This window comes from Carassius carassius, chromosome 23 (genome assembly GCF_963082965.1).
Source record: "Carassius carassius chromosome 23, fCarCar2.1, whole genome shotgun sequence".
In the NCBI taxonomy this organism is placed as follows: domain Eukaryota; kingdom Metazoa; phylum Chordata; class Actinopteri; order Cypriniformes; family Cyprinidae; genus Carassius; species Carassius carassius.
Window position 1 is genome coordinate 45,774 of NC_081777.1, and position 17,881 is coordinate 63,654.

The window sequence follows — 17,881 nt, forward strand, 5'->3', positions numbered from 1 at the left end:
GGGAAAATAGTTCCTGGGAAAAAAGTTTCTGTTTGCCTAATTTGTGAATGAAAACTACTTTCTTTAATGAGATAACTATGTGGTTATTGTGAAATTACTCTGGGTCTGGAGACAGGGGGGTTTCATGCTGTTGCACATTCATTTCACCACCATCCATTTTTGCGGTTTCATTCCTCCCCTAGACCAATCAGGAAAATGTAACACCCGGTCTGAGATTATGTCTTCGGGTAGACCCTAATTTCGGAACACATGGTGAAATAGACTCTCCACAGTCTCGAGTGCTGTGGGCAGAATTTCAGAGGAATCAACTTGCATGCCTTGGATAAGTGGTCCACAAAAAACGAGCACATACGTGAGACCTTCATAGTAAGGGAAATCTATGACAAAGTCTACTCCCATGTGTGACTAGGGTCTTTGCGGTACAGGCAGGGGAACCAGCTTGCCAGATGGTAGGTGTTAAGGGGGTTATGACATGTTTCAGACTGAGCAGCTGCAGATGTACTTGATGACATCCTCGGCCATACTGGGCCACCAGTACTGAGCCTGAAGGAGCATGAGGGTCTGGTGGCAGTCTGGGTGTCCAGAGCCCGGTATATAGTGTACTGAGCCCAGAAGGGATATCGGCGGGGAAGATGGCAAAGTATGTATTCCCTTCTGGCCTCCCTGTGGAAATGGCTTGGTTTGGGTGACATCACGGATGTGTTCGGTGTATAGGGCTGAGAATGAGGGCTTGTGGTAGAATGGGTTCTGGATCGGAAGGTGTTGATGACAAAATGGAAATGTGTGAAAAATAGGGCACAGTAGGCATGATGGGAGTTAAGGTGTTTAGCATCCCTAAGATATTGTAAATTCATGTGGTCGGTTATGACAGTGAATGGTGAAGAGGCTCCCTCCAGCCAGTGATATTAACTCCACCAGAGCTAACATGATGGCCTTTGTTCTACAGAGGTCAGTTTCCAGGAGAAATATGTACAAGGATGGAGGTGGGGAGGCTCACCATGGTACTGAGATAGCACGGCCCCTGCTCCAGTGGTGGAGACATCCACCTTCCACCACCATCCACGAAGAGGACTTGAGGATCTGGGTTATGAAGGATGGGGGCCATGCTGAATACTTCTTTGAGAATGTGAGAGGCTTCGTGGGCATCTGGGTTCCAGAATAGGAGTAAGGGCAACAGGACTGTAGTCATTAAAGCAGGATGGAGACGGCTTCTTCGGGACTGGAATGATTGTGGTAGCTTTGAAGCATGTGGGGACAACAGCCTGACTTAGTGAGATGTTGAAAATATCTGTGAAGACATCAGTGAGTTCTGCAGCACAGTCTCTCAGTACAAGCCCAGGGATGTTGTCTGGACCCGGAGCTTTGCGTGCATTGATCCTGCTGAGGGATCTCCTCACGCTGTCTGGGGTCAGCGTCATCACCTGGTCACTGGGAGAAGGTCTCCATCTCTGAAGGCAGCGTTCTGCATCTTCAGGAGTCTGCAGACCTCCCCTGTCATCCACGGCTTCTGGTTGGCCTGGACACTGATGGTCTTTGTGACTGTTACATCATCAATACACTCAGTGATGTAGGCAGTGACAGTTTCAGAGTACTCTTGGAGGTCCGTGGTGTTATTGTATGTGGCAGCTTGCTTAAACGTATTTCAGTCAGCGGTGTCACAACAGCCTCTGACAACCCTTCCAGCCACACTTGAACTAGTTTGTAAACTGGTTAGGTGACTTTAACGAGCGGGTCTGTATGCAGGTATTATCATGACAGTGATGTGGTCTGAGGCACCTAGGTGGGGGAGGGCCTTTTAAGCTCCTCTCTGTGTGGTGTAAACAAAGTCTAAAATGTTATTACCTCATGCTGGAAAGTTAATGTGTTGGTGTATATTTGAGAACACACTCTTTAAGTTTGCATGGTTGAAATCCCCTGCTATGATGAGAAAAGCATCAGGGTGGGCTGTCTCCTTCTCACTGATGTGCTGGTACAGTTCATTTGGTGCATCATTCCTGTTGTTGTTGAAGTTCGGAGGGATTTAAACAGCAACAAGCAGTGTGGCTGTGTATTCCCTCAGTAGACAGAACGGCTGTCACTTAATAATCATAAACTCCACCAGGGGTGAGCAGTGTTTGCAGACCACAACAGCATCGCAGCACCATGCATCTTTGATGAAAACACAAAGGCCACCTCTGTGGGTCTTACCTCCCACAACGAGCACTCGGTCCGCTCGATAGCACGTCAGCTGATTGAGCTGAATAGCGCCATCTGGAACGCTGTTGCTGAGCCATGTTTCCATGAACACAAAAACACAACAGTCTCTTACAGTTATCTGAGTTGAGCGTAGTAATCGTATGTAGTCCAGTTAATTGTCCAAAGAGCGTACATTAGCCAGTATGATGGTGGGGATAGCTGGCTTGAGTGGGTTAGCCATTAGCTTAGCCCAATACCTTTGCACTTACCCCTCTTCTGCTTCCTCTCACGCCGCTTGTGGCACCTCCGCTTTGGGCGAGATGTAGTAGTGGGGGTCGGTGATGGTGTAGGCCTCTGGAGCAGACCGAGGTCCCGCAGCTCGTCAGCATGCACGGAGTTTAACTCTAAAAATGTGGTTCTGCCGACATCCAGCAGAAACTCACGGCTGTATGTGCGCTTAAAGTCAGGTACACAAGTTAAAGACGTACAAAAAAACTGCAACTCACCAGACAAACAACACAAAAACACCGTTCTGATGGGAGCGAGAGAAGCCATTGGACCGCCGCCATCTTGATTGAAATTTACACAACCATTTAGTAAATAAGCAGTTAATATATTTAAAAATATAACAATTCTATATAAAATTATATTATTGTGTTTTATATATTATATACTATATTATTGTGTTATATACAATATAACAAAATATTTAGTTTTTGCTCTGTTTTGCCAACAAAAATATTACTTATAAACTATAGCTACAGTATAATTGTTGTGCATCTCAGAGAGACACAGCGGTGTTTATTTTTTTTTAATGAATCCACAATTTGAACGAATCTGGTGAACCAATGATTTAAAAGCCCATTCATAAAGGGAGTCGTTTACTGAACTCCTGAATGAATCAACCGTTTGAATGAATCGAATGAATGTCTCATTAAGACATTTACCGCCACCTAATGGCAGTTTTAAATTTCTTATTTAAAGTATTATTTGATAAAAAAACAAAAAAAAAAAAATATATATATATATATATACTTTTTTTTTTTTTTTTTTTTAAAGGTATTGGTCACCCCGAAAAATGTATTGTCATCATTTACCCAAACCAGAATGACATACTTTCTTTTGTGGAATATAAAAAAGGTATTTTGAAAATTTGGTTACCAACGATTTCCATTGCATTAATAAAAAAACTGAGATGTTTCTCAAATTATCTTCTTTTATGTTGAATAGTTTATGTAGGCCATTGTAGCCTAAATGTGTGATACATTTTATGTTGAAACAAATAAATTATTTCTTACTTTTGGTGGTATTTTCACAGCCAAATGTAGTTTGTCATTAATTAGATCAATTAATCGACACATAATGCGGTTTGAGTCTAACTTATCAGATAAGTCCTTCAAAGTATCTTGGAGAGGTCACAACATCTAACTATCGGGGTACCTCAGGGCTCAGTTCTTGGACCACTTCTCTTCTCTGTCTACATGGCATCACTAGGTTCTGTCATTCAGAAACATGGCTTTTCATAACACTGCTATGCTGATGACAATCAACTCTACCTCTCATTCCATCCTGATGATCCGACGGTAGCTATTCGCATCTCAGCTTGTCTAACAGACATTTCTTGCTGGATGAAGGACCATCACCTTCAGCTCAACCTTGCCAAGACAGAACTGCTTGTGATGCCAGCAAACCCATCGTTTCCATCACAATTTCACCATCAAGTTAGGCAAATCAACCATAACTCCTTCAAAAACAGCCAGAAACCTTGGAGTTATGATTGATGATCAGCTGACTTTCTCAGACCACATTACTAAAACTGTCCAGCCCTGCAGATTTGCTTCATTCAAAATCAAGAAGATCAAGCCCTTTCTTTCAGAACATGCTGCACAACTCAACCTCTTGTTCTGTCCAGGCTGGACTATTGCATTGCTCTCTTGGCAAGTCTTCCAGCCAGTTCTATGAAACCCTTACATTTAATACAGAAGGTGGCAGAAAGATACATTTTTAATGAGCCGAAAAGAACACATCACACCTCTGTTTATCAATTTGCACTGGCTACCAATAGCTGCGTGCATAAAATTCAAGGCTTTGATGTTTGCAGCACTGGCTCTGCACCCTTTTACCTAAATTCATTACTTCAGACTTTACTTGAGCCCTCTAGAAGCTTGTGTTCTGCAAGTGAACGTTGCTTAATTGTTCATCCCAAAGAAGCACAAAATCACTTTTACAGACTTTCAAATTAAAATTTTCCTCCTAGTGGAATGACCTGCCCAACTCAATCTGAGTCCTTACCCATCTTCAAGAATCGGCTTAAAACACATGTCTTCCATCTTTAATTGACTGACAAGTCTCATTTATTTGAATGAGACTTGTTATAGCACTTATATATCATTGCTCTTTTGTCGTTTCTGATTGCTTCCATTGTCCTCATTTGTAAGTCGCTTTGGGAAAAAAAATTGCTAAATGATTAAATGTAAAGTAATTCATTAGATGAAAAAAAAATTACCAACTGACAGCCCTAATATATATATATATATATATACTTCTACTTCTTAGTTTTAGAAGTAGAAGTGGCTTGGCTTTTAGCTGCATTCATCGCCATAGTTACTTAAACTCGACAGCTAACCTGTTCCTGGTCAGATTATGTTCTGGTTTAGGGATCTGAAATTTGACCAATCATCTTCAGGCAAAGTAACAGATCTCTGACGCAATAAACTGCCCCAGTTTCTCGTCCTCCAAATTAAAGGATGCTAAAGCATTTTTTTTAAAAGATAAAATTGTCTGATTTTTAGAGATGATTATTTTATGATAATAAAAATAATAATAGTAACCTTGAACCAGAAAAGACTGAGATTTAAAATATCTCTTATTATATCAATAGTCCATTACGCAAGTTATCTTATGAGAAAACTACATGGTTTGAGTGTTGGAACTAAACTTACTCTACAGAGCAGCTGCCTCCAAGGACGGAGTTTGACACCCCTGGTTTACAGACATTTCTAACATCAGGAATTATTAAATTGGCTTGAGAAAGCCAATTTACTGAAATCCTATTTAGGGGTGCTCCGATCACGATCGGCCGATCGTTAATGCGCATCTCGTCAGTAAAGCCGGTTCTCTAATCAGCGGTAAATTCCATCAGGTGCACGATTTCACAGAGCAGCTGTTACTACACAGAGCCGTTGTTAACGGAGAAGATGCGCAAATAAACGCTGCTGAAAATGAACGTGGATTTGCGCATCTTCTCCGTTAACAACGGCTCCGTGTAGTAACAGCTGCTCTATGTGAAATCACGCACATAGAGATCCAGTTCGAAGGAAGCATAATTAGATTTATGGTTTAAAAGGATTGCTTTTAGTTGTAATTCAAATTGTATGACTATTACAGATTAGACTGTAGAGAAATTTAAATCTACACGTAGCACAAAGGTAATAAGCTAGAAACACATCTATCTTACACCGTCAAGGCTTTTCAATATAATAGTATTACAAAAGGCCAAAGGAAGAGTGATTTTCAAGTCTTCCTATGGTATAACACATCTGGTCTTGATTATGATTGGCTGAGGCGTGTTTTGTAAACTGTAAAGCACAGGGTTATGGGGCTCATTGCTTAAACTGCTGAACCATCACAACTTGGCTCTAGAAAATTCATTACATTAAAAACCGTGCTTCAGACGGTGAAGAGAAAATGTGGAATCCCATTCATATACTCTGATAGAAGACAACAGACCTAACCAAAAAAATAAATATATATATAAATATATAAATCTTTAAAAAAGAAACCCTTACAGCTGGAATGAAGCACTTGTGCAGAAATATATGATTTTAATGATAGATACAAGATCAATCATCTCATCATCAAAACGTGGGTGGCTGGATAGACAACACTGATGCACTTCCCATGACAATTTAGGAGAAATGGATTACAAACTATTAAAGCTACAGTAAAAGCACAAAGTCTGTTGGTCTGCCGAGAGTTAGTCTGGGTTTATAGTTTAATCAAAGCACTCCATTAAAGGATCAGTTTCCTGTTAAAATGAGTGGCTTATAAACGCAGCACACTGTATTCTTTCTTAAGACTGCAGTCAGACACATCTTCTGCCCAGAGAGAGCAGCGGGAGAGAAGGGTTTGGTCCTCGAACGAGTCTCTCTGCTTCACTACTGGCCATTCTTCACGTTAAACATCCTTTCCTGAAACACAAGAGGAATAGAATAAAATAAAACCAAGCTGCAACTGCACATCACCATAAACAAAGTGCAAACAAGACAATATATGATTATGGGCTAACCCAATGTGTTTAACTGTGGTATAATACTACAGTTTCATTATTGAGCCTCGTCAAGGAGCTTAAAAAAAAAAAAACCACTCAGACTGCCTTCAGTTACAGAAGCGTTTAGATTACACTTCTGCATTCTGCAAATGTGATCACAAAAAATGCAAATGAATGACCAAAAAAAAAAAAGAAAAAAAAAAGTGTTTTTGTACCTTGATCATGGTCTCGAGTTTGATGGCGTCAGCTGCAAATTTGCGAATCCCATCAGAGAGTTTCTCCACGGCCATGCGGTCCTCGTTGTGTAGCCAGCGGAAGCGCTTCTCATCCAGGTGCACCTGCTCCAGATCGCACTGCTTCGCTGAAAGAGAGAGGAGTTTAAATGATCTGATGCGGGTGGTTCAGAGTGAGGGACACGTGTCAGCTGATGCTCACCTCCCTGCGGCGTGAGGGAACAGGTCACCGCGCTGTGGTCCTGACTGAGCTCTCCCAGCAGCCCCGGGGAGATGGTGAGCAGATCACAGCCGGCCAGAGCCTTCACTTCCCCCGTGTTCCTGAAGGAGGCGCCCATCACCACCGTCCTGTAGTTGAACTTCTTGTAGTAGTTGTAGATCTTGGTGACACTCTGCACACCTGAGAGAAAGACAGGGACACAAGACAGACGCTGACTGACCAGTGAAAGAGGGATATGGTCTGGTACAAACGGTTTTTAATGCTATAATATATAAATATTGGTGCCATCTACGAGAGAAAGGCAAGACAATAAACTGGATCACATCCAACTACTAAACTGCGCTTTTTTTTTTGTATAGTTGTATTTTATTTTATATTTGATCTGTAATGTTCTACTGTTAGTGTTTTCTGTATGCACCGGGGGTCTGAGAGTAACACAATTTCAATTCCCTGTATGCATGTGCTGTACTTGTGGAAGAACTGACAATAAAGCAGACTTGACAAAAACAGTGCAACCGCACAAAAACCACTGCCTTGAACCGAAGCAGGCGAGCACACAATGATACGCCTGGCGTGTGATATTGGTCCTACTCAAGACGCTTCACAATACAAGATGCAGAATGTTTCTCTCAGATCTAACAAGAAAAGTTCAGTTATCAGAGAACATGCCTGGATCTTCATGGGGCTCGTAGTTTTTGCGGTCGGTGTTTTCTTTGTACCAGTCCAGGATACGCCCCACGAAGGGCGAGATGAGGGTGACGTTAGCCTCGGCACACGCAACAGCCTGAGCGAAGGAGAACAGCAGAGTCATGTTGCAGTGGATCCCGTCCTTCTCCTCCAGCTCCCTGATGAAACACACACACAGACGTCAGCAGAGCAGCTCTCACTCCGTTTATTAATAACACAGCTGTATATGAGGCAGTCAGCTTCACATGGTGTTTGTGGTCATGACGGCAGACATGAGCAACACCTGAAGATGTGTGACACATGAACATCTTATAATCTTAATAAACACTCACTGTCCGGCCTGAATGCCCTCCCACGTGGAGGAGAGTTTGATGAGGATGCGCTCCTTACTGACTCCTGCCTCCTCATAGAGAGAGATGAGCCTCCGAGCACGAGACACCATCGCCTCCTTATCAAAGGACAGCCTGGATCACACACACACACACACACACACCTGTCACCAGACCTGCTCTCACTGCCTCAGCTCCATCTCTTCAGGAAGAGGAAGAGAGGAAAGAGCACTTATTTGTGAATGGAATATTCTTGATCGCTCAAGATTCACTTTAAAGCATAATCAGCTGCACTCATGGGATCTGTTATGTAGTTTGCTAATTTAACAATGTCATAATTAATATCAATAACTCCACTTGCCCTGCTGAAATATGTAGAATAATTATTCTGCCAGGGTGAGGTTTGACTTCAACCAGCGTACACTTCACTAGAGCAGATCATGGAGACTCTTACCTGGCATCGACTTCAGTGGAGACCCGGCCAGGAACCTTCTTTAAGATCTCCAAACCAAAGTTCACAAACAGCTTGTCCATGGCATTGGTCACCTGCTCCTCCTCACTCCTGCAATCACAGAGACACACATTAGACCTGTGAGAAACTGACAGAGATCAGATCAGTGTCCTCCGTGCTCTCACCCGCCGTTAGCGATGCCGTATTTGATGGCCTGCTCCACGAGAGGCTGGTAGATGGACATCTTAGCTGCAGCCAGGATCAGAGAAGGATTGGTGGTGGCATCCTGAGGCTTGTACTCTTCAATAGCTGCGGAGAAGAGGAAACGAGGAAGATTAAAGCGAGTGCAATCTCAAGAGTGTTCTTGAAGTCATCTGTCTCACAAACAACCCATTCTTAACCATAGGGCCGCGGCCCACGCTTGGGCCGTGAGCGCCACCTGGAGGGCCGCAAAAAAAACTTTACGTTTTTCACATGTGGGCCGCAGGACCAAACAAGTTATCAATTGAAGACACCAGAATGACCACTGTTAACCATGAGACAGTTACAATACACCATCCCACCACTAGTGGCAGTAATGCCTCAGTTGTTTAACAAACGCTAATAAGCAGAAGACACTCAGTAAACTGTAGCCTGTAGCAAAAGTTACGCCTGTTTCACCCCTGATTTCCACTGCACACATCTGCAGCGCGTTACGGCTCCGACACGGTTACCGGAGCTGATCGCGGTCACTCTAGTCTATGGTTGGGTTTACACCAGACGCTCCGCGGCACTTTTCAAAAGTGTCCCAGAAGTAGCTCTCCGCGCCGCTTCGCTAAAGATAGGGGCCTAGTCTATTTCTGACGCACCACGCGTCCAAACCACACAGTAAATACAAAATAGAGGTAAAAAAAAAATAATAATGTGCATTTCAAAAAACACCCTGTGCAGACTCCCAATCGTACTTCACATTACTATATTCATGCGGCCAGAAATAGATGACAAGAGGTTCATCCTTAAAAGTTGAAAAACCTCACATTATTATATGACACCACAGAACCCTTTCACAAGGACAAATTAAAAAAAAGGAAGTGGTGTGGAGTTTAACTGCAGGAGTTGCATGACTGGAACAAACAATTAAATCGGACAAAACATTAACATTTAGCCAACCATGTTAGATCACACAGAAATCAAGAAAAACAATGTTGGACCATAGGCTGTAGTGTTGGACAGGCAAATCACGTGGTCTCGTGAATCCTACCGCTGTGCTTCTGATCCGCCTGTAACGAGTCTATTTTTGTTGTGCTGCACGCGCTGAATTACAGCTGTTTCACACATACTCCGTCTGAAGTGCGAATGCGTTGCATGTTTTGTTTTACGCACCCATGTTAAAGGATTCCAGCGTTCACACTGCACGCGGCAGAGGTCTGTCAGTGCGTTCAGTACGCCTATATTTTTTCATTTGCACTTTATTATTTCATTTTTCATTTAAAACTTATTTAATTTAAAAAAAAATGTAAATTACAAAAAAATAAATCATACTGATAAGATAATACGATTCCTACTAATAAAAACTATAAGACACACTAAGAATTAATGAGCTGCTGGATTCATGAATATTAATTAGGTTTTGTGCGTTCGCTCGTACAGATTTGCTGAAATCAAAACAGGGACGATAATAGGTGAGCGCCAGCCAATGAGATTGCCGTTCACGCATTAGCTCCACCCACTACCGGAAAACCCGGCTGTTCTTAAAAGCTGAAGTCTTCCATAGGAACTCCGTTATTTTGACAGGAAATACAACAAATAATATTATTTAAATGTAACACGTCAATCCTCTCTCTCTCGCTCTCTATGTGAGAAACCGACGGCGATTTGTGCGGCTTAACACTTGAGTTTACGGTACACTATACAGGTGCATTGCGGATCCATTGAGGAAAAAAAAAAAAAAAAAAAAAAACAGATCGTGGCGAGTAAAATCAGAGAATTTATTAGCCATTGGCTAATATAAGACATCATTTAGTAGCCAGAAGGAAGATTTAGTCGCATATGAGAGTGATTTACTCGCAACGTAGAGGGTTGACTTACGATCCACAGAGCTATAACTTCTGAAAAAGTACTTGAGGAATGGAAATAAACTGCATCCCCCAGACAGCAGTTATTAGACACGCGCAATAAACACAAACGGTCCATATAATCCAAAACATAGGCGCCGATACCGTGGGTGCTCCGGGGCTCGAGCACCCACGGAAAATGAGCACCCACGTGTGCCAGTGCCAGACTGCCAGTAGGCTACATTTATTTAAAATTAAACATTGCAGTTGGCGCTATGAAGCGTCTGCCACACTGTGATTGGTTATGTTGTTGTCAGTTACAGTGACATAACCAGTCGCATGCATGTTCCATATCCTATCCACCAATCACAGCGTTTCTGAAAACGTCCCATCCCCCACTATACAGTGCCGTGCGAGTATGTAATCATTTACTGCTTTCCGTAATCACTAATCATTCAGACTAAAATGGACAGATTTGTTATAAAAAAAGCCAAACCTATTAATATTGATATATCGACATCCACCACAAGTGCCCTCTCAGATAATAAGCTATGTGCTTTGATCTTGATGTGTTGTCTATGTTATTCGTTCGCTATGAGACCTTGAGTAACAGCTGGTAGTACAGAGGGAAGAGAACGCAAGTCAGTATATTGTATAGACACACTAGGTAAGAAGTGAGCGCCACACATAGGGCTGGGCGATATATCGAACGATATGATCATGCGCATCTAATCAGTAAAGCTGCTTCCGTGATCACCGCTAAAATCTCCATCACCTGCTTATAACTGGAGTGGCATTTAATAGACAGAGCCGTAGATCGCTGACAAGCCATTAGCAATTAGTCACTTAATTATCTTATTAACTTTAACCCTTTGAGGACTTGGATATGACTTGAAGACTTGCTTGTGACTTGAAAGTCCCACCTCTGCTGTCTATTAAATGCCACTCCCATTATGTGATGGAGATTTTAGCGGTGATCACGGAAGCAGCTTTACTGATTAGATGCGCATGATCATATCGTTCGATATATCGCCCAGCCCTAGCCACACATTGTATTTCTGTTTTTGTTAGACAGTTTAGTTAAGGTGACGGATGCACTGAAGATTTCGGTTTATTTTCTACATTTTGCTTTGGTTAGATTAGGTTTAGATTAAGGATTGTTTTCTCATATTTTGTTCTTTCCTTTGGTGCCGCTTTCGTTCTTTTCCCATTTTATTGTTTGTTTGTTTACATTTTCACCTTGTACATAGCGCACATTATTATTTTACTGGATCTAGTGGCTTTGGCTTTTTGTGAATAAACGTCCAGTATTTTTTCTCTTTCAAAGTTTTGTCTGTCATGTTCTTCCACCTCATTTCATACCCAGCAGTACGTTAATATGTAAATGTTACAGTACATTCCCTAGACTCCTTAAAGTTCGTAACAGGGTTTAAATGGGAACATTTTTCTGCTCAAGTATAGGCCTATATACGGTTTAAAAGAGGAAAAACTAATGGACACAAAAGTAGCCTACTTTTGGACAGAATACGAGTTCTTTGTTAAATACATAAAATAAAAATATATTTTTTTAGCCTAAATGAATAATGGATTCGAAACCTCAAAGAAAAGCCATGCCACTATCAAAAGAAACCTCGAAACATAAATGAGGTAGACATTCCCAGAAACTCATTATTTTAGTCGCAACAATCGGTTAATGGAAACGCTGTCCTTTCGCAATAGTTTTTTAATCAATATTTACAAAACATTAATTTCCCAAGAAGCTGAACGCATTAGCGGTTACGTGTCAGTTAAACTTTTCATCTCCAATCCTGTTTGTATTTTTGAGAAGTGACGCTGTTGTGTTTGTTTCGGCCGCTGTCCATTAGCCTAAGGTTCTGAAATGCAATATTTTTTGAATAGCCTAGTCTATTTTTTTTATTTTTTAAATGGCGTGCGCCCTTGAGCACCCACGGAGAAAAACATAAATCGGCGCCTATGATCCAAAATGTTGCAGAATGCTGGAGGAAAATGAACTTACCTGGGTTTGACAGAGACGTGGCAGTATGCGGAAATGTGCGCGATAACATTCAACTCTTCACGTGATCTTGTATATCATGAGAGCGAGCTATAAAACATACTGTGAATAACGAACAGATATCACTCCGCTGGCGGCACTAACTTCAGCTGCAAACACTGCTCTGGGAACAACGCCACTGTTTGAGCCCGGTTTACACCGCCCTTCTCCACGGAGCTGCTTCAGACGATATTACACTTTATTGCATGTCGTACACACATCAGGGATGGAAATTAACTTTGTCACCCGGCAGGGTGAAACCGAATGCTATTGTTATTTACCCGCCAAGTTTACCTGCCGCAACACAAAATCACCCGCAATTGGCTGGTGGCGTGTGCTAATTTCCATCCCTGATATACAGTTATTGAATAATAGCCAATCAAGAACCGGTTCTGTCAGACGCGTTCGATTCGAGAACCGAGGAGCTGATGATACTGCGCATGTGTGATTCAGCGTGTGCAGACCGACACACAGAGCGTCTGAACCGAACTGATTCTGTGCTAGTGTTATGAGCGCGGGTAAACCGAAGGCTTGAATCAAGGGCAATCATCGCAAATGACGACATTACGTCGAGCGCAAAAGAACCGGTGAACCGTTTTCTTTAACCGGTTTATTGAATCGAACTGTCCGAAAGAACTTCTGGTGATCCGAAAACCGATGCAACCGGTTCTTGACTCGTGAACGAGTCAGTCTATTGTTCGTTATCTGGCTCGGCTCGGTGTTCATCTTCAGTTCTCTCTTCACAGCAGTTCAGTCAGTGTACTGTTTGAGTAAATCAATTACTCCGGGATATTGGTTTGTTTGAACTCAGAGGGAGTGTCAGCTACAATATAAAATGTTAACAGCTTAAGTCATTTGTGGATTAATGCGTATTGGAGACGTGAACCGTTTAAAACGATTCAGTTCGATTTGGTGAACTGGTTCAAAAAGATCCGGTTACATCGAATGATTCGTTTGCGAACCAGATATCACAAACTGCTTTGTTTTGAACTCTCTCACAACAGACACGGAAGAGAAGACAATGCTGAATAAAGTCGTAGTTTTTGCTATTTTTGGACCAAAATGTATTTTCGATGCTTCAAAATATTCTAACTGCCCCTCTGATGTCACATGGACTACTTTGATGATGTTTTTCTTCCCTTTCTGGACATGGACCGTACACACAGCTTCAATGGAGGGACTGAGAGCTCTCGGACTAAATCTAAAATATCTTAAACTGTGTTCCAAAGATAAACGGAGGTCTTACGGGTTTGGAACGACATGAGGGTGAGTTATTAATGACAATTTTCATTTTTCGGTGAACTAATCCTTTAAAGACTACTGACAGAAAAGGCCACAGATCAAAGCAACACAGATTTTACACAAGAAAAACAAAGAAAACCGTCAGCCTCCTTTTTACCAGCAGTGATGAAAACTCAAGTGCATAAGTATTTATTTCTATTCCCTACCCTTCTGCATTAAGGCCATCCTTAAAAATATTCTTGTTCAATTTAGCACAGACTCAATTTATTATTATTTTTTTTGCTTTTAGTCCGACCGACTTGCCGATTGTAAATTTGCGTTAAGACCGATCAATTATTTTTTTTACTCTTCAAACAACTAATACAAACGCAATAAAATACTATTAATTATATTTAAGTATTGTAAATATATAAATTGCCTTGGCCTACATACAAATGAAGGCTATCATATTTAATAAAAAAAAACCTTGACGTCATCTGTGTTTACACTGATGTCACACTGTGTCCTGTGCGTTCGCTTCGTCTCAGACTCTCACTCACTGTCAGAGTCAACGGCTCGCGCTTGGTAATGATGGCTGCGGCTGCAGTAAACTAAATGTTCGCGGTCACTGTTCAAAGTCATACGGGTTCGGGCACCATAATACATCTAAAACATTCATTAAAACAGCTCGACACCGCTTCAACTTGGCACGAAGTTCAGGAAAAACTGTGCCCAGATCTTTTCCCATCCCTTCTCCTCTCTAGTCTAAAACCGTGACCATGTCGACTGTCACTTTATGTTCGAAAATCTTTTGCACGAATCAAGCACGAATCAACCAACACAAGTTTCGAAAACGAAAATAAGAAAATGATTTTAACGACCTTTTCTCGGAGCGCGTCCAGGTTCGTCACACAGCAGCTGTCTCATGCAGTTTCGGGCTTGAATCACCTAGGGCTGTCAAAATAGATAAAAAAAAACTAAATTCTAATTTTTTTCCTTAAATATGATCAAAATTCGAATTGTATTCGATTTTAAATGCATAATTTCAGTTAAAGAAGAAAAGCTTTTTGCTTCTCTTGTGAGGCTCAAGATAGCGCATCGAGCAAAATATTACTGCATGTTTATTCAAAGCATTAGAATACATGACTGAAAAAAACATAATATTTAAAATCATTTTTATGAACCAATTATTATTACTTATTATTGCTTAAAGAACTATAAACAAAACAGCATCATGTATGCATGCATTGTTAAATAAATAAAAATGGCGGAAAACCAGTCACACAGGAGACATTTTTTCATTTAAAAACATGAGATGCGCGAAATATGCGTTCTGTGTGAACGGCTTGGTTTCAGTTTTGATGTAAACAAGATGTTCTCCACATTGATTTTTTTGTGTGGCTTCAACTGGATAGGCTAACATAACCTTATAATGCAATGACACATACATCGTCATCGCATCTCGTGCGCATACACGAGGTGAAAGATGAGAAAGCAGATACTGTGTGTCGAGCTCCTTCCGCCTTTGAAAGTTGTGTAGACACAGCTGTGTGCGCGGCGAGGTGGAATGGAGCACGGACCGGGGCTCATGCAGCTTCCTTAATGCACACCTAAAATTCATATGCGCATTCGAATGTGGATTTTTATTTTAAATTCGACGAATATTCGAAAAAATATTTGTTTTGATAGCCTAAGAAAATCGCCTATGCGATTTTTTTTTGTTGTTGTTGTTGGCTGTGTTTACGATTAAATTTCAACAACAACATGAAGCCTGCAGTAAATGTTTTGCGTTATGGCAGTCCACTCTGCTTATTGTTTTTCGAAAATGTTGCACTCCTGTTTGTCATTTCGCACGTAACTTCACGCAAATAAATCATCAGAAATATTGGTCTTTACCAATATATATTGAATCTTTACATTCCTCCTGCCTGTTGTCCGTGGATTTACCTATATTTGGTGTTATTTGCCGTATAAAACTTTAGACATGCAAAAAAAATCAATGAACACTCGTCACTCAAATCAAACAGGATTTTTTTTTTCACAAAAGTGACAAACCAAGAAAGAAAAGTAAACGTTCTCTTATTTGTAGGTTGCATTGATACGTAGCGGTGGATGCAAGTAAAACAGTACCTCATTTTTTTTCTCACCTGAAATTCATGCAATAAACATGTTTTTGACAAAGATTTAAATTTGTTTGTGGTCTATATAGCCTGCATCAAAATGAGGTTTGCAATGATGCGCTCGAAGGCACGGGTTGAAGACCCAGTCAGTGACGTCACGATATGCTAATTTTGTTTAAATTCATACCGACGTCATCAGAATCACAAAAATTTACTTTTTTTTTTTACATTGAAACTTGAAAAAAAGACCGACCTACCGACCCTTTTTTTTTTAAATTACTTCCTGCAAACCAAAATATTTTTAAGGATGGCCTAATCCGAGTATTTATATAATGCAGACGAGATACATATTTACATGCCAAATCAAAGCAGTTTTCGGTCTGCCACATGTATTCTTATTGGCTGTTTTTATCATTCATCAGCTGAAAAACAAAAGAACAGATGCATATATACAGCAGTGTTCAGGAGCATTCATCCAAACACTAGCTGTACACACACACACACACACACACAAGCTGTATACACACACACAAGCTGTATACACACACAGTGTTCAGGAACGAGTCAGCGGATCGAGAACCTCATCATCATGACAATGCAGAAACACACAGAAGAGTTTCATCCAGCTCTGCTGCTTGTGTAACAAACACTGAAATCACTGACCGCACGGCACACTTTCACAAGACAGTCTTGGGCAATTCAATCTGATGTAAGTTACAATTGTTCATACAACAAGAAATTCTGGATTTGATCCCACGCTCATTTCTGTGTCCCGGACAGACTTACACAGACATTACTGTCAAGAGCAGCTTACAAACTCTGCTCTACCTGCAGACTACAATCAGACAGAATCTAAATACTTTTGTACAAAATTAATGTGTAAATCAAGATTAGGCTTTGCATAAAAATTAGAGATCGAGTTGGTCATTTTGTGCAATAAGAAACCAATACATTTATTAGAAGATGAACTATTCTCGTGTTTCAGTAAGATCTGATTCCATCATGTGTATCCGCATTCTCAGAGGAAACACAATCCGTGCTATCAGAACTTCCAGTTCAAAGTAATCAGCCAAATTCAGAAATATTAATTAAGCCACGCAAGTACTGCAGCACAATGCACGTAAGATTATTAATATTAATTAGCAAAGCATTCAGTTATTAGTCGAGTGACAATCGCTCACTTTACTAAGATCTGCCTCTCGACCAATTAGATTGACTGCCTCTGTAGAACGCTTAATATTCATGAGATGAGCCGTGATCGTCCAATCACACTTCGCTTCCGGGTCTCAAGCTAGTTAACTCAACACGACACGTTTCTAGGCTCCCATTCAAATCACGTTTTAAATTAGATAACTGCCCTTCATACCGTGAGTGTAGAAAACACTCTATTGTGAAAACAGCAGTTCCTCACTGAGGGTTAACTTTAGCAATCATTAACCAAATAACGTCCAGGCGTTCTTCTAAGGAAAAAAGGAAGAGAGTTTTCTTCAAAGAGAGTCCATGATCGCGGCTGTCAGTTATAAACGTGTAAATATAAACATAAGAAATGTACCGTTAAAGTCGCCCGTGTCTGCAACCACCACCGTGTGTTTCTTGATCTGCTCCAGCGCAGACTCCATCTTTCGCCGTTTGTCCGGTGACACAGACATGATCCCGAGAAAACCGAGCTTTTATAACTGCACACGGAGACGCGACCGTCAGCAGCACCGAGAGAGAGAGCGGGAGCGCGCCTGCGTGAGGGCGGAGCCACTGCACTTGACGTCATCGCGTCACACCCAATGACGGAGGGATTGAGGCACACACTGCCAATTTAGCGACTTTGTCGCTAGATTTAGCGACTTTCCAGACCCTCATAGCGACTTTTTTTTTTTTTTTTTTTTTTTTTTCAAAAAAAGCGACTAGCGACAAATCTAGCGACTTTTTTTGACAGACCTTATTTAGACTCTGAGACTCTCCGGTAGTGTCGCACGAGCATGATCTCTCTCTCTCTCTCTCTCTCTCTCTCTCTCTCTCTCTCTCTCTCTCTCTCTCTCTCTCTCTCTCTCTCTCTCTCTCTCTCTCTCCCTCTCCCTCTCTCTCTCCCAGGGCG

General features: G+C 41.4%; 1 protein-coding gene across 1 annotated transcript; it reads right to left on the reverse strand.

The window, feature by feature from the left end:
• Nucleotides 1-6,247: 6,247 nt before the first annotated feature.
• Nucleotides 6,248-17,510, reverse strand: LOC132101173 (transaldolase-like). Its single transcript, XM_059505882.1, has 8 exons — nt 17,345-17,510; nt 8,551-8,674; nt 8,369-8,476; nt 7,918-8,049; nt 7,568-7,743; nt 6,881-7,078; nt 6,661-6,806; nt 6,248-6,365 (listed from the first exon to the last, which is right to left on the reverse strand). Exons 1-8 carry the CDS (start codon nt 17,439-17,441, stop codon nt 6,333-6,335), a joined length of 1,014 nt encoding a protein of 337 aa, XP_059361865.1. The 5' UTR covers nt 17,442-17,510; the 3' UTR covers nt 6,248-6,332.
• Between the last annotated feature and the right edge of the window lie 371 nt (nt 17,511-17,881).